The sequence below is a fragment of the Miniopterus natalensis genome, chromosome 20, assembly GCF_054644295.1.
Source record: "Miniopterus natalensis isolate mMinNat1 chromosome 20, mMinNat1.hap1, whole genome shotgun sequence".
Classification (NCBI taxonomy): Eukaryota; Metazoa; Chordata; class Mammalia; order Chiroptera; family Miniopteridae; genus Miniopterus; species Miniopterus natalensis.
Window position 1 is genome coordinate 772,569 of NC_142100.1, and position 20,474 is coordinate 793,042.

The following is a 20,474-nucleotide window of genomic DNA, read 5'->3' on the forward strand; positions in this document are numbered from 1 at the left end:
TTCTTCTAGTTTTACTTCAGTGATTTGGTTCAACCAAGTGAGCTGTCAGATTTTTCATGTTTTATTTGTGGCATTCCTTAAAGAGAGAGAGGCGTGTCTTAGGGATTTATTTCGGAGTGAGATAGCGTTATTTATAATAAAGACTCCAGCCAATTCAGTATGGGTCTGCATTTGAAGAACAACAGATTTGTTAAAATTAAGACTCCTATATAAGCCACCTGTGAGCACACCTCGAGCAGTCGTTAGGGACAGGCCGCCACCTCCAGAATATGCGGTGTGGGCGCCTGCAGAAATGTGAGTCCTTTTCCTTAAGGGCGCCCCTGGGACGGAACTGCTGTTTGTAATAGGTCTGGAGACGTGAAGTCCAGACACGGAAGCTTCTGCCATTAAACCCCCTGGTTCTATACCTACTTTAGCTTTCCAGTTCCCTAAAAATTATATAAGATACTTAATGCCTGTATTATTTAGTTGGGATACTTTATCCTAGCTCTCTTCAGAGCTGGGAACGAGTTAACCTTGTCTCTGTTCTTTTCTGGGTTTTAAGTGTTAACATGAATTCACCCTCTGACTAAGACTTATAATAGGGACCTGCAATCTTTTTCAAGTAGTGTGCCAAGTCTTCATTTATTCTGGGGTCATGGACCTGTTACTCAGTTGTGATGGAGGAGATGCCTCCAGGTATCTTAGGATCAAGAGTGAAAGTGGGCAATCAGGAGATAGGAGCGCCTCTCTCCCAACCCGGCCATCGTACTCCTAGCACCTGCTCACGTGGCTGCCCCATTCGGCAGGTGCCGCGGACCAGGAGCCCTTAGTGCGGGCGGCTTGCTTATGTGCCCTGGGAGTGGAGCCGCCTTAGCTCCACTACGGATGCTTCACTCTCTGTCCGGTTTGTTAGTGCCACCTTCAACCTCCCTTTACAAGCAATGTGAGTGCTCACTGGCATGACGGGAGACCCTGAAAGTCTAAGGAGCTTTTCTTTCAGTGGGTGTTTTTATTCAATAGGAAGGAAACAACAGTTCCAGTTTGCCTGTGGGTTGAGCTCCTCACAAGGCTGCACCTGGCTTTGGTTTCGTTCCCATCTTGGTGGACCGCGTGGTCGTGCTGGCCTTCCTGCTGCGTGCAGTCAGCTTTGTCTGTCTTGTGATTGTTCATTCTTTGTTAGAGCATCATGGTGGAATGGTGTTCAGAATTTCTGAACACAAATACAGCCTATATTACATTTTAGTATTGTATTATTGCAATACATCCGTATCAATATTGTCTTCCAAGGTAGGTTCAGAGCATTTTGCTTACTTCAGAAGTGAGATCTTTAAATATTAAATATTTTTAAAATAGTCAGGTAGAAGTACTGATTGGTAGAATATAAATTGAAATCATTACCTTTGAAGAATACTTAGTCATCAGAAATAATTTACCCCTTAAGACTACAGCTTTAAGGATGATGCCAGGAAAAGCTCCAATAATATTCGGATGCAGCTCAGTTTGGGTGGACTCGTGAAGAGTGAGTAAAATGTCTAAGCAGGAAGAAATTGGTTTCTAAAATTTACTGGGAACTTTGTAAAATCATGATTTCTTATATTTACTGATTTGCCCTGTTAATGATAATTCAAAACAAGGCAATTGAGAGTAAATATACTATTTTGAAATCATAATTTTTGCTTATATATCTTTAGAGGAACATAGTCAGTGTGTTAAGTCAGTCACAACTTGGATATTTTTCTTTAGTTTTATGTAGTAGAGTGAATATTTGTTATAGCCCATATCCCAACGTCTAACCATATACACAACTCTGCTGGCTTTTATTGAAAATTAATAAACATTGATTTTTAAATTTAAACAAGTGGAAAAGCGGGGTTCAGAAAGTGTTAATGTTGGTGGCACAAAGTAAGTTTGGAAAATTGTGAAGGAACTAGATCTCGAAGGACCTTTTACAGTCATTGTATTCATTTTCAGTTGCTACCGTAACAAATTACCTTGAGCTTAGTGGCTTAAAACAATCCCTACTAATTATGTCACAGTTTCTGTGGGTCAGAAGTCTGGGCACAGTGTGGCTAAGCTGGGTTCTCTGGTCTCACAAGGCCAAAATCAAGGGGTCAGCAGGGCTGAGTTCCTTAGTGGAGGATCTGGAGAAGAATCACCTTGCTAGTTCAGGATGGTGGTGGAATTCTGTTTTTTTCTCATGCCTTCCAAGTGCCCCCACTTCATCTTCAAGCTAGCAGTGGTATGTCAGGTTCTTCTCTTGCTTGGACCCTCTCTGACTTCCTCTTCTGCTGCTAACTGGAGAAACTTCTGTGCTTTTAAGGGCTCATATGATCCAATTAGGCCCATCCAGTTAACCTCCCTATTTAAGGTCAGCTGTGCCGTATAACATAATATAATCTTGAGAATAACACCAGGGAATGAAGATTATGGGTGCCAAAGTCCTGCCTAGCACAGCCATGTTAGAGTTAGGGTTTCATCCTGATGGTCGTGTGATTTAAGTAGAGGGATGAAGTGGTCAAGTTTGTGTTCTATCACTTTGTGTTTTATCACTTTGGTTGTAATACAGGCATGGGCCAACTTGAGGCCACTCTGAAGTCATGGAAAACCATTTGAAGGAGTATAATTTGGGAATCAGTTATAGATAACAGAAGCCACCCTAGCTATTTTTCAGTTAAATTTATTGGGGTGACATTGGTTAATAGGGTCAAATAGGTTTCAAGTGTATAATTCTATGATACGTGATCTGTATATTGCACTGTGTGCCCACCACCCAAAGTCATATAATCTTCCATCATCATACATTTGTCCCCCTTTACCCTTTACTACCTCCCCACCCCTTCCCTCTGGTAACCTCCATGCTGCCGTCTGTGTCTCTGAGTTTCAGTTTTATATCCCATGTATGAGTGGAATCATAGGATTCTTAGCTTTTTCTGACTGATGTATTTCAGTTTTCATAATATTTTCGGAGTCCAACCACGTTGTCACAAATGGCAGTCTTTCATCCTTTCTTATGGCTGAGTAGTGTTCCACTGTGTACATGTACCACATCTTTTTTTTTTTTTTTTTTTTTTAATCCTGATTGGGCATCAAACCGGCAACCTTTCAGTGCACAGGACAACACTCAACCAACTGAATCACTCTGGCCAGGCTGTCCCACATCCAATCCTCTATCAGAGGACTCTTTGGTTGTCTCCATGTCTTCGCCACCGTGAATAATGCTGCAATGAACATAGGGGTGCATGTATCTTTGCAAATAGTGTTTTCTAGTTTTCAGGTAGATACCCAGGAGAGAGTTTGCTGGGTCATATGGTAGCTCTATTCTTAATTTTCTGAGGAACCTCCACACTGTTTCCACAGTGGCTGTACCAGTCTACATGCCCACCAGCAGTGAATGAGGCTTTCTCCACACCCTCTCCACACTTGTTATTACCTGTCTTGTCGACAGCAGCCATTCTAACAGGTGTGAGGTGGTATCTCACTGTGGTTTTGATTTGCATTTCCCTAATTGTTAGTGAAGTTGAACATCTTTTCATATCTCTATTGGCCATTCACTGGTGTGTCTTCTGGGGAAAGTGCCTGCTCAGGTCCTCTGCCCATTTTTTAATTGGGTGGTTTGTTTGGTGTTGAGTTCTATGAGTTCTTTATATATTTCAGATATTAACCCCTTGCTGGAGCTGTTGTTTGCAAGTACCATCTCCCATCAGGTTGGCTGTCTCTTTGCTTTGTTGTCAGTTTCTTTTGCTGTGCAGAAGCTTTTTAGTTTGATGTAGTCCCATATGTTAATTTTTTCTTTTGTTTTTCTTGCCCTAGGAGATGGATCAGTGAAAAGTCCACTATGTGGGATGTCTGTGACTTTACTGCCTATGTTTTCTTCCAGGATTTTTATGGTTTTGTGACTTACATTTAAGTCTTTTATCCATCTTGAGTTTATTTTTGTGTATGGTGAAAGTTGGTGGCCTAGTTTCACTTTTTTGCATGTACCTGTCCAATTTTCCCAGCACCACTTATTGAAGAGACTGTCTTTACTCCACTGGATACTCTTGCCTCCGTTGTCAAATATTAACTGACCATAGTGGTGTGGGTCTATTTCTGAGGTCTCTGTTCTGTTCCATTGATCTATGTGCCTGTTGTACCAATACCAGGCCGTTGTGATTACAATGGCTTTGTAATACAGTTTGAAGTCCGGTAATGTGATCCCTCCCACTCTGTTCTTTTTTCTCAAGATGGCTGCAGCTATTCGAGGTCTTTTTTGGTTCCATATAAATTTTTGAAATGTGTGTTCTAGGTCTGTGAAATATGCTGTTGGTATTTTAATAGGAATTGCATTGAATTTATAAATTGCTTTGGGTAGTATGACATTTTAATGATATTAATTCTTCCAGTCCATGAGCATGGTATATTCTCCCACTTGTTTAAATCTTCCTCTATTTCTTTTTTCAGTGTCACGTAGTTTTCCGAGTACAGGTTTTTTACATCCTTGGTTAAGTTTATTCCTAGGTATCTTATATTTTTAGTTGCAGTGGTAAATGGTATTGGTTTTTTAGTCTCTCTCTCTGAAAGTTCATTGTTGGTGTATAAGAACACCATTGATTTCCGGATGTTGATTTTGTATCCAGCTACCTTGCCAAATTCATTTATCAAATCTAGTAGTACTTTGATGGGCCTTTAGGATTTTCTATGTACAATATCATGTCATCTGCAAATAAGGACAGTTTTACTTCCTCCTTTCCAATTTGGATACCTTTTATGTTTTCTTCCTGTCTGATGGCTATGGTGAGAACTTCCAGTACTATGTTGAATAAGAGTGGTGAAAGTGGACATCCCTGTCTTGTTCCGGTTTTTAATGGAAATGGTTTTAGTTTTTGCCCATTGAGTATGATGTTGGCTGTAGGTCTGTCATATATGGCCTTTATTATGTTGAGGTATAATCCCTCTATTCCCACTTTGCTGAGAGTTTTTATCAGAAATGGGTGCTGGATTTTGTCAAATGCTTTTTCTGCGTCTATTGATATGATCATATGATTTTTGTCCTTCATTTTGTTTATGTGATGTATCACATTTATTGATTTGTGGATCTTGTACCAGCCTTGCATCCCCAGAATAAATTCCACTTGGTCATGATGTATGATCTTTTTAATGTCTTGCTGGATCCGGTTTGCTAGTATTTTAGTGAGGATTTTAGCATCTATGTTCATCAGGGATATTCGCCTGTAATTTTTTCTTTGTAGTATCTTTATCTGGTTTTGAGATTAGGATGATGCTGGCCTCATAAAAAGAACTTGGGAGTTTTCCCTCCTCTTGAATTTTCTGGAATAGTTTGAATAGAATAGGTGTTCATTCTTCTTTGAATGTTTGGTAAAACTCGCCTGTAAATCCATCTGGTCCAGGACTTTTGTTTGTTGGGAGTTTTTTAATTAGTGCTTCAATTTCATTAATTGTTATCGGCCTATTCAGGTTTTCTGCCTCTTTTTGATTCAGCTTTGGAAGGTTGTATACTTCTAGGAATTTGTTCATTTCACCCATGTTTTCCTGTTTGTTGGCATATAGTTGCTGGTAGTATTTTCTTACAATCCTTTGTATTTCTGTTGGGTCAGTTGTTATATCGCCTCTTTCATTTCTGATTTTATTTATTTGGGTCCTCTCTCTTTGTTTCTTAGTTTGTCTGGCTAAAGGTGCATCAATCTTATTTACCTTTTAAAAGAGCCAGTCTAGGTTTCATTGATTTTTTTTGTATTGTTTTTTTAGTCTCTATGTCATTATTTTCTGCTCTGATTTTTATTATTTCCTTCCTTCTACTTCCTTGGGGCTTTTCTTGCTGTTCTCGTTCTAGTTCTTTTAGTTGTTGTGTTAGATGGTTCATTAGATCTTCTGCTTGTTTCTTGAGTTGGGCCTGTAATGCTATGAATTTTCCTCTCAGGACTGCTTTCACCATGTACCATAGGTTTTAGGTTGTTGTCTGTTCATTTTCTTTGCTTTCCATGAAGTGTTTGATTTCTTCCTTGACCTCATTGGTAACCCATTCATTATTTAATAACATGCTATTTAGCCTCCATGTGTTTGAATATTTTTGAGTTTTTTTATAGTGGTTGATTTCTAGTTTCATGGCATTGTGAACCGAGAAGATGCTTGATATGATTTCAATCTTCTTATATTTGTAGAGACTTGCCTTGTCCCCTAACATGTGGTCTGTTTTTGAGAATGTTCCATGTGCACTTGAGACGAATGTATATTCTGCTGCTTTGGGGTGAAACGTTCTGTAAATGTCAATTAAATCCATTAGGTCTAGTGAGTCATTTAAGGTCTGCATTTCCCTGTTGATTTTTTGTCTTGATGATCTGTCCAGTGCTGACAGTGTGGTGTTAAAGTCCCCCACTATGATTGTGTTGCTGTCAATCTCCCCTTTAAAGTCCCCCACAAATTTTTTTATATATTTAGGTGCCCCTGTATTGGGTGCATAAATGTTCATAAGGGTTATTTCCTCCTGTTGGATTGATCCCTTTAGTAATATGTAGTGACCATCTTTGTCTCTTGCTATGATCTTTATTTTGAAGTCTGTTTTGTCAGAAATAAGAATTGCTACTCCAGCTTTCTTTTCCTTTCCATTTGCATGGAATATTTTACTCCATCCCTTCACTTTTAGTCTGTGTGAGTCTTTTGCTCTCAGGTGGGTCTCTCGTAGACAGCATATATTTGGGTCCTGTCTTCTTATCCATTCATCTTCTCTATGTCTTTTGATTGGACCATTTATTCTGTTTACATTTAAGGTTACTATTGATATCAACTTATTTAATGCCATTTTCCCCTTTATGCTGATGTACCTTTCTCTCACTATTCCTTCTTTTTCTTAAAGCAGTCCTTTTAGCATTTCTTGCAATGCTGGTTTGGTGGTACTGAACTCCTTTAGCCTTTTTTTTTGTCTGGGAAGTTCTTTATTTCACCTTCAATTTTAAATTATAGCCTTGCTGGATAAAGCAATCTTGGTTGCATGTTCTTGCTTTTCATTACTTGGAGAACTTCATGCCACTGCCTTCTTGCCGGAAGAGTCTCTGTTGAGATATCAGCTGTCAGCCTTATGGGGGTTCCTTTGTAGATCACTGCTTCTCTCTCTCTCTTGCAGCCCTTAATATTTTCTCTTTGTCCTTGACACTTGCCATTTTAATTATGATGTGTCTTGGAGCGGGTCTCTTTGGGTCCTTCGTGTTTGGAACCCTCTGTTCTTTCTGAACTCATTCCATTGGTTCTTTTCCTTTGTGATTCAATGTGTTGTTTTGGTTTGGTGGTGTGTGTTTCTTCTTTCCTCTGTTTCTTCTTTTTTTAAGCTATGTGTCTCAGTGTGGTTACCATTAGGTTTATGAATAAGAAAGTTTCATATATACAGTAGTCCTTTGAGTGCATCTGATTTCCATCCTGTGCAAATTCAGACTTTTATCCCCTCTTCTTTTGTTTTTGTTGTCACAGATTACCCCTGTTTATGCTGTAAGTTTGTTGGTGATCTTACTCATAGTTTTGTGACCTTTTGTTCTTTGTTTCAGGTAGAATATCCCCCTTATTTCCTGGAGTAACAGTCTTCTGGTAATGAATTCCCTTAGCTTCTGTATGTCTGGAAAAGTCTTTATTTCTCCTTCACATTTAAATGATAACTTTGATGCATATACTATTCTTGGCTGGTAATTTCTCTCCTTCACTTGTTTGAATATTTGGTTCCTCTCTCTTCGGCCTTGTAGATTTTCTGTTGAGAAGTCTCATGATATCCTAATAGGCTTTCCTTTGTAAGTTTCTTTATTGTTTTCCTTGGCTGCCTTGAGAATTCTTTCTTTGTCATTAATTTTTGACAGTTTTAATACAATGTGCCTTGAAGAAGGCCTTTTGGATTGAGGTAACTAGGTGTTCTGTTTGCTTCTTGGATTCAAGGATCTAGCTCTTTCCATCAGCTTCAGAAGTTCTCATCCACTGTTTGTTTGAATAAGTTCTCCATTCCTTTCACCCTCTCTTCTTTTTCTGGTATGCCTATTCTTATATTGCTGTCTCTGATGGAGTCAGATTCTTCTTGTAGTGCTCGTTCATATATATTTTTTATGCTCAAGTATCTCTCTTCTTTCCTCTGCATCACTTCTAGATTTCTTTTTTCGACATCACTAATCCTTTCTTCCATCTCGTCCACTCTGTTTCCTGTGCTCACCAATTCATTCTTGATCTTTTATTGAGTTTCTCATCTTGAGAATTTGTTTGGTTCATTTTTAAAGTTTCAGTATCTTTTATAAAGTACTCATTTTGTTTGTTGGTTTGTTTTCTGAGCTCACTTAATTGCCTGTATTTTCTCACATCTCGTTGAGTATATTCAGAAGTGCAATCTTGACTTCTTTGTCATGTATATTATATATTTCCATGTCTTTAAGTTTGTTTTCTGGTGTTTTTTCATTTTGTTTCTGAGCTGCCTAGCTACCTTGGTTATTTGTGTTATTTGATGGATTCCTTCTCTATCTAGGCATCTGTGTATGAGTGGCATTTCTCTAGCACATTAATATGAAGAGGTCTTTCCATTACGTTCCAGTAGAAGGTGCTGAATCACAAGTTTTCTTATCTCTGTGAAATCCCAGTGCTGTCCACAGCCAGAGGCTAATGTCTGTGTAGCCATATTGTGTGGGGGTAGGGTAGGCTGGGGGAACCAGCCAGCTTCTTAGTTGTTTTGGCCTCCTGACAATGATGACCTCAGACCTCCGCAGGGTACCCCCTGAACCCTGACCCCAGGACTGGTCACAGAGTGCATGCACCCTTTGCTCAGGGAAAAGGTGATTCTGTAGTACCAGTTCTTGGGGTTGCAGATAATATGCTTTGCAGCCCAACACAAAGGGTGAATGGAGGTGCACTCTGGGAGGCTATGGACAGTAGAGCTCCATGGCTTTGTTTCTCTGGAATGCTGATCACCTGACAACTATGGCCATACCCTGGTGCTATGTCCTTGGGCTCAGATGCAGCTTGTACTACTCATTGCTGCAGTAATGCCCACTGAATCTCTTCGCTCTTCCCAGCTGAAGGGAGCACCAGCCACCACCAGATTCCGCTCTTCTCACCTCCCTCGTTTGTTCTGACTTGCCTACCTTTAGACGTTTCAGTGCATGGATATCTCAGTTGCATTTGTGCATTGAACAGGGAATCATTTGTTGAGTTATAGCTGTTCAAGTTGTTGAAAATTCAAGGGGAGCGTCTATGGGAATCTCTCATGCCACCATTCCTCTGACATCACCTCACTATAGCTATTTTAAGAAGAAAGGAATTTAATACAGAAAATAAGGTGCTTACAAAATCTTTGGAAGGTCTGTCTCCCTGGAACTGGTCTGCTTCTAAAATGCTACCAAAGAACTGGTGGGCCAAGGGCACTGCTACCTCCGCTAGAATTGTATAAGGAGAGACTCAGGAAGCTGATGTCCTGGTGCTGGGTCACACCACATTAACTGGGATCTGGAGATCAGCAAGCTGCTGCCAGGAACACCCTGCTTCAACTGCAATCTGGTAATTAGGAAGCCTCTACCCAAATTGTTCCTACTAGATCCATTATGTCTCTCCCTGGAGCTACTGAATGTGATTGATAGAAGCTAAATCTCACCTGCAAAGAAATGTGGGAAATGTCGTTTTCAGTTCCAGTCTGTGTAGTTCAGGAAGGCATTCCTGGAAGAGATTGGAACAGCATGAAGAAGCTCATCCAGTGTATGCATTCACACGTTTACCACTAGTTCAGATCCTTCTTTCCTTTTAAAAGATTATGGCAATAAGGTTATTCCCCCTGTTGACCAGAGAAGAATATACCTGCCAAATAGGAGCTCTTGTGGTAATCGGACTCAAATTCATAACCAGAGTCTAGCAGCCCTTGTTTACAGAGGTCCCTCGTGCACTCTGCATCTCAGGGAAAAGCCAGAGACTGGGCTGCCCAGCCTGCCGCCTTGCGGGCCTGTTGCTGAGTCCAGAGTTCCTAGGACTGAAAATTGACCAGTAGGACTGAGACTTTCCTTGTTCAATTGGAGCTGAGCAGCTGCATATTTATTTGCATTCTCACTGACCAATCAGAGCAGCACATTCTGACCAATCAGGACAGTGTTCTTTGGACTGATGTAAAGATTTGGAGTCCTTATTTGCACACAAATGGGCCAATCGGGGACTGGGCACAGATGCTGCGCCCTCCTAAGCCCGCTTCTGCGTGTCTCCTTGGAGCGCCGCCCAAGCGGACGTGCGAGTGGGCGCTCAGCACCGGGTGCAATGTCTCCGCCCTCCCGCAGGGTGCCGCTCGCCGCGCCGCGGTTGAGCGCTTCCAGCCCCCACCCCGGGGGTGTGATTGAGCGCTTCCAGCCCCCCCCCGGGGTGTGATTGAGCGCTTCCAGCCCCCCCCCAGGGTGTGATTGAGCGCTTCCAGCCCCCCCCCGGGGGTGTGATTGAGCGCTTCCAGCCCCCCCCCGGGGTGTGATTGAGCGCTTCCAGCCCCCCCCCCAGGGTGTGATTGAGCGCTTCCAGCCCCCCCCCCGGGGGTGTGATTGAGCGCTTCCAGTCCCCCCCGGGGTGTGATTGAGCGCTTCCAGCCCCCCCCCCCGCCGGGGTGTGATTGAGCGCTTCCAGCCCCCCCCCCCGCCGGGGTGTGATTGAGCGCTTCCAGCCCCCCCCCCGGGGTGTGATTGAGTGCTTCCAGCCCCCCCCCCCCGCCGGGGTGTGGTTGAGCGCTTCCAGCCCACCCCCGGGGGTGTGATTGAGCGCTTCCAGCCCCCCCCCGGGGTGTGATTGAGCGCTTCCAGCCCCCCCTGGGGTGTGATTGAGCGCTTCCAGCCCCCCCCCGGGGTGTGATTGAGCGCTTCCAGCCCCCCCCCAGGGTGTGATTGAGCGCTTCCAGCCCCCCCCCCGGGGTGTGATTGAGCGCTTCCAGCCCCCCCCCGGGGTGTGATTGAGTGCTTCCAGCCCCCCCTGGGGTGTGGTTGAGCGCTTCCAGCCCCCCCCCCCCGGGGGTGTGATTGAGCGCTTCCAGCCCCCCCCCGGGGTGTGATTGAGTGCTTCCAGCCCCCCCTGGGGTGTGATTGAGCGCTTCCAGCCCCCCCCCGGGGTGTGATTGAGCGCTTCCAGCCCCCCCCCCCAGGGTGTGATTGAGTGCTTCCAGCCCCCCCTGGGGTGTGATTGAGCGCTTCCAGCCCCCCCCCGGGGTGTGATTGAGTGCTTCCAGCCCCCCCTGGGGTGTGATTGAGCGCTTCCAGCCCCCCCCCCGGGGGTGTGATTGAGCGCTTCCAGCCCCCCCCCCCCGGGGTGTGATTGAGCGCTTCCAGCCCCCCCCCCCCCGGGGTGTGATTGAGCGCTTCCAGCCCCCCCTGGGGTGTGATTGAGCGCTTCCAGCCCCCCCCCCCGGGGTGTGATTGAGCGCTTCCAGCCCCCCCCGGGGTGTGATTGAGTGCTTCCAGCCCCCCCCCGCCGGGGTGTGATTGAGCGCTTCCAGCCCCACCCCCCCGGGGTGTGATTGAGCGCTTCCAGCCCGCCGTCCTGCCTGGGAGCTTCCACAGGGAGCTGTGCCCAGCGCTTCACCCAAGGGGGACACTCCAGTTGGTGTGGACTTGGTGACGACAGCCTTTGCTTGACGTCTCTCTTCTTCTGTTAGTTGCTGATGATGATTTCTTTACTCATTTAAAAAGTGCTCTTTTGGGCTCAAGTCCTTGGAGGAGAAGATTCTGTAATATTCTTCATCACAACACCACCTTTTCCAAGAAGTTCTACCTAAATTTCTTTCAATTATATATTTTCTAAGGAGTGTGTGCGTTTTAATAATGTAAGTTCCAGACGCATGAATGTAATGTTGATAGTTTTTATTTGTACATGAAGTGATAATCTGCAAAGTGCTATTTACCTGTTGTTATTTTATATAATTCTTATAAGGTAGGAAGGGCAGAATTTATTATCCCAATTTTACTGATGAGAAAACTGAGATCCAAAAGGACCGAGTGAGTTTCCAAGTCACAGCTAATTGTAAGAAAGAGTCAAGACTCTGACGTCCACCTTCCGACGCCAAGGCCAGTGCTGCTTTACATGCCCTTCGCCCCGCGGTGGAAACGATTGCCTCCGTCGCTGACTGCAGACGTTTTAGTATGTCTTTAATGCTCCTACCCACCTTATTGTAGCGCTGATTTAACCGAGTTAAAACCAAAAGTACAGTGGGAGAGGTGGGGGAATAATCTTATGTGACCACTGTATTCTAGTCATGAGTTACCTTTGTGTGTCTTGGCTATAATAATGTTAATATCAGATCTTTTCAGCATTTTTTTCCTCTGGTTTTTAGGAAACTGCTCAACTTCCTCAATAAAATCAGACCTAGATCCTCCAAGGCTAATATTGTAAACAAGATTTTCCACATTGAAACTTGATCTTGGGGGTCCTAGTCTCACCTCTATAATTCACTTTCCTCTAGGTGTTTGTCTTTTTGCTCTTTATTACTGCTTTGATCAAGGTGCTTGTATCCCACATTTAGACTTTTTTACAAGAATTTACTCTTGAATCTTCCACAAATATCTTGTATTGTAGCTGATGAGACTAGATTGGATCATTCAAACAAGGCATTGCTGAAAAAGCTGGGTCAAAAGCTAACATACAACTAGACATTTTTGTTTGTTAGTTACGACTTCTCCAGGGCTCAAGACCTGCTGCTGGCCTACTTCCATCTTCCCATCTGTTACCAAGAGCGTGTGCTTAGACCTCTGCCCTTCTTTATGATAGTACCCAGGAAAGCAACTGCTACAAATTTGACTCCTCTCTGTAATCGTTGCAGGGTCTTCTCTTCTGGGTTCTGCTCTCCTCTCTGAGCCTATGTAACGATTAATAGCAGGCGTGGTGACCATCTTTTGGAGAAACTCAGTCCGCAAGGATGTTGTTTTACTGTGATCTCAAAAGGGAAACCAGATCAGATCATAGATTCCACAGTGGTCATCTGACAGATACATAGATAGAACATTGGAATAGGCTATTAGAAAGATGTTGAGTGTAGCTGTCTGATTTACCAGTAGCTGTGAAAATGTTGATACTTAAGTTGCTAGTAGCTTAAGCTGACATTGTCTTTCTTTTCCTTCCAGGTATCATGAACTGATCACAAAATATGGGAAGTTGGAGCCTTTGGCAGAAGTGGATCTAAGACCCCAGAGCAGTGCAAAAGTAGAAGTCCACTTTAACGACCAGGTGGAAGAAATGAGCATTCGTCTGGACCAAACAGTTGCGGAACTAAAGAAACAACTAAAAACTCTAGTGCAGTTACCCACAAGCAGCATGCTTCTGTACCACTTCGACCACGAAGCGCCCTTTGGCCCGGAGGAGATGAAGTACAGCTCTCGGGCCTTGCACTCCTTTGGCATTCGGGATGGAGATAAGATCTACGTGGAATCCAAAACAAAGTAGCCTCTAAGACCAGACTTGTACACACACAAGGATTCCTGCAGGGCATTTGTTTCCCCGTGGTTTTGTTTAGGAGGGAGGAGATTGTTTTTGTTTTGTTTTGCTTTGTTTAGGTTAGGGGGTGGCGTATATTTTCCCCCAGAAAGGACATTTTTTACCAAGATTTCTTTGGCTCTGCCAGCAGAATTGGCCACATCTCCAGCCCATGTGCCCTCCCTCCTGAGAGGATGACGAAGAAATCACCGTCTTACTGTGTGTACTGGGGTCGCCTGCTGCTCAGTTGTCGTCACGGTTTAGGTAGACTTGTGAGGACGGCATGCGCAGCACCTCCCTCAGAAGGGTGTCTCGTGGTACAAAAGTCAGGAAACAAGGATCTTTGCAGGACTGGCCAGCACTTCTCTCTCCCAGTTCCTCCTCTGCCCTCCCTCTCACTCTTCGTGGGGTTTGTTTGGTTGTTTTTCATTGTGACTTGTGTCAGCACGTTTGCTAATAGTTTTATTCTGTCCAGAATTAACTTCTCAACTTGAGTGATGTTTTCCTTCATTTCTGCCTTTTGAAATAATTTTAAGTGTTTTAAGCATTTTTCAACCTGATTCTGATCTCAGGTACTCAATTAGAACCTATAACTATATTAGGATCTTGAAGAAGAGTAGATGGAGAGTTAGAACTCCAGGAAAACTTGCTGTTACTCTGCAAAGTCTGGCAGAGCAGTGTGATCTCTTTGTATCTAACTACCCCAGTTTTACTGTTCTTCACGTATTGTATCAACCATTGCTTTTGTAACATGAAATATGTCAGATTCCAGAGGGTTATTTTTGCTTATGGATGTATTTCCTCACATCTTTCTTTCTTTTTCATTACTTTCAACTGTTGGGAATAGAGGCCTGACTTTTTGAAGAATCCAATAGAGTAATGCATATACGTGCCAGGAGAGCTGAGCATGAGCTAATGAACCGCAGTGTGAGCGAGGGAGCAGAGTGGGGAGCATACGAGAGAAGAGGCTCCTGTGACGCACCTGCCTGGGCCACCCCCTGAAGGCCTTGCTCCTGCACTGTGCATTAAAAGAGGGAACTATGGTCAAAGGGAGCTTTGATTCCCAATTCTTCCCTGGGATTTTGTGGTGTCATAATTGAACAATTCGTTTTGTTTTACAGTTTCATTTAGTTGCCCCTACAGGACAACTCTGACTAATTTATGAGTAAAGTATAAGTGTCAAAACTTCAGAATTGCCTCCAAGTCATATTTTTTGCAGAAGCAATTTAAAGAACTTTTCTCTGAAAGCTAGTTCCTTACCTACTCTGAAGCCATTTTATTTCTTCTGTTCCTTTGTCAATCAGTGCAGTCTCTTCCTGTAACATGTTTTTCTTAGCCCACCATGTGTCCAGATGGAGACTTGAGGAGCACTTGGCACAGCTGGGGCAGGAGGGGTACACCTGAAGTGTTTTTCAAGGAATGTAATCATTATGATGGTTTTGACCTTCAGACCTTTTTCCATGATTCCACCGTCCTGGCAAATTCCTTATGAAATTTTTACGTGGCTTGTAAATTCATTTATATGGCATTGTGTTTATTGTTACTTTTTAAACTTTCCTATGCCATAATAGCAGGTATTTATTAATGCACTTCAGGTTCAGTATTTGTAAAGCCTTTGACCCAGGCCTACTGAGCCAAGTCTACATTCACCGTGATATTGAAGGTGAAAACCAAAGGGTTCAAGATGATGAGTGAGGCCTGGTTTCTGCTGCTGCAGACGTATTCTTTCTCAGTCTTAAAAATGAGCTGTGGTGATCCAGGTTGGGTATAGACAAGAATAATTATTTTGCAATCACAATTTCCTGACATATTTTTGGAAATAGGAAAAAAGTGTGGCCCCAGTGTCATGAAAATTAAAACTGGCTGCTTTGTGTATGTGTGCGTGAGTGCAGACGAGTTTGAAGGAGAAACAGTATCACTGAGCCCTTTGCTTTTATCAGCCTGGGAAGCAGATGCACCCTTATTCTTTGAGGTTGTGTGACCCCTGACTGTCCCACAGCAGAAGGCAGAGGGAACACTTATGTTATACTTTAATCATAAGTGGAATGGTCACAATTAATAAGATATTTTATATATGACAAAGTTTTATGAAATGCTTTTTTACTGTTAGAGACCTGTTCCTTCTGTTATTACAGAACAGTGTCCATCAACTGCAGGTATAATTCTTTTATTATATACTTGCATGCCAGGGGAACTTCTCATTTAACTCTGTGGACGTGGGTATTTTTAGGGCATTGTAATTGATGGTTTTAATAATAGCTGAATAATTTTTGATTGAGACAAAATCTAATACAATTACCAGTCTTTTAGAATTACAGAAGTAAGTGAGAAAAGCGATTTGAGCATGTGTACTTGTAGATTTATTTGGGTGACTGAGTAAAGATGCTTCTTTCAAAATAAAATTGGTGCTGTGTAGACACTTAGAACCAAAATTATTTTTATAACAGGCCAAAAAGGAGAGAAGACACCATGAACCTTTGAGTCTATAAGTTATGCATAGTTGATTGCTGTTGTTTATCTGTATTTTAATACTGATGTCATCTAGGTTCAGTAAGAGCATATTATTGACATTTATGAGTCGAAATGCTGTTATAACCAGTATTACAGATTTGTTGCTATAGCACAGTGTATAAAACATATCTTTTCTAAAACAGAAAATCTTTTCAGTTATGAAAAAGGAAAGGAGTAATAAAAGATATCTAAATCAAAACCAAGGGATCCTTTCCACATGTGGGCATGTAGCTGCTGAAGCCACAATAGAAATCAAGTTTCTAATTTGAATTGTTGAAATATCCCAGAATGTTTTAAAGAAAAAAAGTTCAGAGTCGTATGTCTTTTTTATTATTAGAAGTTTCTATTGTTTCTGCAACTGATAGCCACCATTGCCATAAATACATAAGAAAGCAGCAGATATTATATAACCTCTTGTTTCTTTAAAACCTTTTGATGAAAATCAGCCCAAAACATGAGCTATGTGTAACAGAGCCTAACGTTACTATGCTTGGGTTTTAAATTTTTGTTCACGTAGCAAAATTAAAGTTCAAGGTTTCAGCTGTGTTGCTGCATCAGCAGTGTCGGGAGCAGAGACCTCATGCAGGAGGAGCGGCCCCTTAGACGGGGCGCTGGCCTGGACAGCAGAGCAGGGGCACCGTTTGCAGTGGCGTCACTTCTTTTTGTGTGTCTGGTTTTTCCCTTTATTTCTTGTTAGATTGAAAATACAGACTAACTGCTTTCAAAAACACCCAGAAGCTATCTGTTACCAAAAGTGTTGTGAACACTATTTTCCATAGGTGCTTCCTCAAAATATATGCCCATTGTCACGAAGGAGAGGGACTGGGTTCTCTCAGGCTCTTGCCAGTTGTCTCCTGCAGTTGATGGAAATATATATTTTATTTTAGAATATAATTTAAACATGTTCTTTGCACTTTTTATTAATATATATAGAGAGAGTTAATCTAAAAAAATTAAAAATCCAAGTCCACTTCCTCTTTGTGTTCTGACTTTTTTCTGGAGTGTGTGGTCAAGATGCATGTTTATTCTCACATAACTAAAAACCAGCATCAGTGCTGTGATGGAGGCCTCTGGGGAACTGGCCTAGGCTGGTAAGAGTTTCATCATCTTAACAAACTTAACTGGAATTTTGTTAAAGTTAGAAATGAAAACTGCACAACAAAGTTCATAGGAAATATGTTACTGTTTTGTGTTAGCAAAGTTATTTACTTCTAACATGCTCACCCTTCTGAGATATTTGGCTCCCCCTTTTCTGAATAAGAATGAAAATCTCATTTTGATGATTTAGAAATTTGTGACACTTTTTTCCTTTGGAAAATAATTTTCTATAGGAATTAGAATTTTAGACACTTGAATGCTACCTGCTTATCAAAAATTTCTTGATAAAGGGTTATGAACTAACCTTGTGTCAAGAACTAAGGCCCAAGAACTGTGCTTTATTTCTGTATTTAAAAGACAGAGTCTGTTGACTTCTCAGTGCTTAAGAAGTGCATAAGTATCATAACCTGTTCAAATTTAAAATTATTTTTACCTCAAACTTTAAAGAACTGTACTTTTAACCTCTGTGCTAATTTCTATTTAATTAGTATTAATTGTTAGCTTCTCCGAGTATAGCAAGTACTCTGTGAAATTCATGTCCTTGAATTTATGTACTTGCGAGGTAAACATATGTCAAGACATCAGTATTCATTGGACTAAGGTGCGGAGCCTTTCATATTAGAATGTTCATTAACAAAGTCAACCTTCGAAGTTACCTTTTTCTTTCCAACTCTTCTCTGGAAAAGAAATAACTGTTCTTCAGCTTAGACTTAGAACTTTAGAGTTCAAATTTAGCCAGATAACTTTTAAAACATTTACAGGTCATTACAGAGATTAACATCAGTCATTTCGTCTACTTTTAAGTCTTTCATGTAACTAAGAATTGGGACTTGAGTTGGGCCCTGAAAGGAATAGCACAGCGCATTGTATCTCCTTAAAGTGTAGTGTGTTCCTAATCCCTTCAAACAGTTGCCTGTTAACCCTAGAAACGTTTAGTGTGTTTTTCGTAAACGGATCTACTAAAATGTCTATATAAATATATGTGTGTGTGTGTGTGTGAAGAAAATACACACAAACATTCTTATACCCCCACCTTACCCTGAACTAAAGAAAACAACAAAACATTAGGGTTTAGCATTATTCTGCTGAGTTAGTGGTCTCTTTACGACGTTATTTCAAAACACTGAAACAGTGACCTAAACAATAATTAAGCCTAATAAATAAGAGAGCAAACTAGAATGAAGGAAATAAGCTCACTTTAAATAGGCATAATAAGAATTGCTAATAGCTGTTTAAAGCTTTCATTTGGCTGTGGAATGCATGCACTTGACAACGATACTGTAGCACTTGCTGCTCAAGTTCTCTGTAACACCCCCCACACTGATTGTGAGTCTTTATGTTTCACTAAAACACTAACATGAGATGTTCCTCAACATCCACTTACTACATTGATTTGCTCTCTAACAAAATCACTGAGATGGCTGATGGCTCTAAACCCAATGGTAATTTGCCCTCGTGCCATTTCCAGAGCTGTGAAACGGTGTTGGGACTCCCCGCTCTGAATGCCGCACTGGACACGGGTGCTATTGCCGAGGATAAATGAACCAGGAACACGATGCAAGAAGACTGACAAGCTGGTGTTTAACCTCAGAACATTCTAGAACCTTAAAACTTTGTTCCAGTAGACACAGGTGAGAGAGGTCACTCTGTTCCAACTCGGACTTTTATCGAGGCATCAATGTTCAAGTAAACTTAAAATTGGTATTTATAGAAGGAAAATTAAGTTTATAATCTAACGGAGTCTGTATTAAAGGTTTTGTTATGGGAAAGAAGAGGTTGTCACTGCTATTGTTTCTCCTCAAATCTCAAGACAGCCTTGAGAAGAATGTAAATATTGTTTACAAGATAGAACACAGAGATTATATGTAATGGTTGGCAAGACGTAGACCCGCCAAAAAATTATAATGCAATTTCAGTTTCAGTCTTTCACAGACTCTTCATCCGTGAGTGCTCCCTAGTCACTACGAGTAACACACAGAAGGTGTGAAATAAATAAGAACCAGAATAAGGGGAAGCAGACGTCAAAGAGCACAGACTAAAGAGAAAAATGTGTTCCCCTGGGTTTGGAACATTTGAGGGCAGATGGAAGCTGCACTCCACTATTAGAGAATACAACTAGGACACTATGAGTTGCTTTGGTAGTGTTAAAATTTTGATTTAAATTGCAAATGATTTACAGAAAGAAGTCTTTAAAAATTAAAAGAAGAAAGTATACATTAGAAAATCCCATTCGAATCCTTGTACTCCAACTTTTATTACTTTCCTGTGTGTCTTCCCAGAGTATAAACAAATAGCAAAGGAGAATATATCTTTTTACTGTTCTGCTTATAGAGAGCAAAGTTAGTATATTACAGACTATCATGTACCTTGCTTTTTTTTTAAACTCAAAATGTATTTTGGACCTTTCTCAGAGCAGGACACAGGGAGTCACCTTAGCCCTTCCACAGGATAATATACGATGTAATTGAGAGTGTTATGTTCACCAGAGCCTCAGGGATGGACATTTCCCTCCCTCCCTCTCTCTCCCTCCCTCTCTCTCCCTCTCTCTTCCTCTCTCCCTCCCTCTCTCTCCCTCCCTCTCCCTCCCTCTCTCCTTCCCTCCCTCTCTCCCTCCCTCCCTCTCTCTCCCTCCCTCTCTCTCCCTCTCTCTCCCTCTCTCCCTCTCTCTCTCCTTCCCTCCCCCTCCCTCCCTCTCCTTCCCTCCCTCTCCCTCCCTCTCCCTCTCTCCCTCTCTCTCTCCCTCCCTCCCTCTCTCTCTCTCATCTGCCTCAGTAGCATATGTTCTTTTACACGTTTCAAATACATCCCTAGAATACATTCCCAGAAGTGGGATTGCTGTATCAAAAGGTGAAAGTGTTTTGTAATTTTGGTAGATATTGCCAAATAATTCTCCATCAGAGTTATATAAGAAGAACTTCTTTTCTGGTTTTGTGACTTGTCACATCTGTGCAGTCACAGACTATTGATCTTGGGCTTGTACGTTACTCCTGGTTAGTGCACCCGACACAGTGCTCTTTCCCATCAGGCACGCGAACCCCGGCACTCGCATTCAATGCGTCGCAGACGTGCATGGCCGTGCATGTCATCATCTTGTGAGCCGTCTTTCTGCTGGAAACTAATTTTTAATCATTAGTGAGGTTTCACCTCTGCAGGGGGTGGTATATGTATTACTTATCCTTAACATGTGTGAGCACTTGTTTCAGCTGAGTGCCCTTGAAAAGAGATAGATTAATAGCCCTAAATCTCTCCACTTATTGTCTGCAGCAATCAGCTGCTCCTGGCCGAGGTGAAATCCCGCTGGAGGAACTGCTTGGTGCTGCTCGGTGAATGAGGCAGTGTGGAGTCTGCCCCGCACCCTCTTTTTTCAACTTGATTGCTGATGTGCTGGCAAGGACGTCAGAATAAAGCTAATTGTGAGGGGTTTTTGTTGTTAGTTGGTCTACTTAGAA

At 42.2% G+C, this 20,474-nt stretch overlaps 2 protein-coding genes across 4 annotated transcripts in view; both read left to right on the plus strand.

Annotated features, from left to right (window-relative positions):
- Positions 1-14,609, plus strand: part of TBCEL (tubulin folding cofactor E like) — a 72,500-nt gene extending 57,891 nt beyond the window's left edge. For 2 of the 3 annotated variants that reach the window (XM_087828513.1, XM_087828514.1), the window contains one exon: positions 13,068-14,609. In XM_087828513.1, the coding sequence (XP_087684639.1) occupies positions 13,068-13,386 (319 nt within the window). In that variant the 3' untranslated portion in view covers positions 13,387-14,609. Of the gene's footprint in view, positions 1-11,884; positions 12,088-13,067 lie in introns of all 3 variants that reach the window. The other variant, XR_015716223.1, reaches the window with a different exon arrangement.
- Positions 14,610-18,026: 3,417 nt separating this feature from the next.
- The window catches only part of TECTA (tectorin alpha), a 127,975-nt gene continuing 125,527 nt past the window's right edge, over positions 18,027-20,474 (plus strand). Inside the window, exon 1 of the mRNA XM_087828512.1 lies at positions 18,027-18,656. Within this exon, the coding sequence (XP_087684638.1) occupies positions 18,565-18,656 (92 nt within the window). The 5' untranslated portion in view covers positions 18,027-18,564. The remainder of the gene's footprint in view (positions 18,657-20,474) is intronic.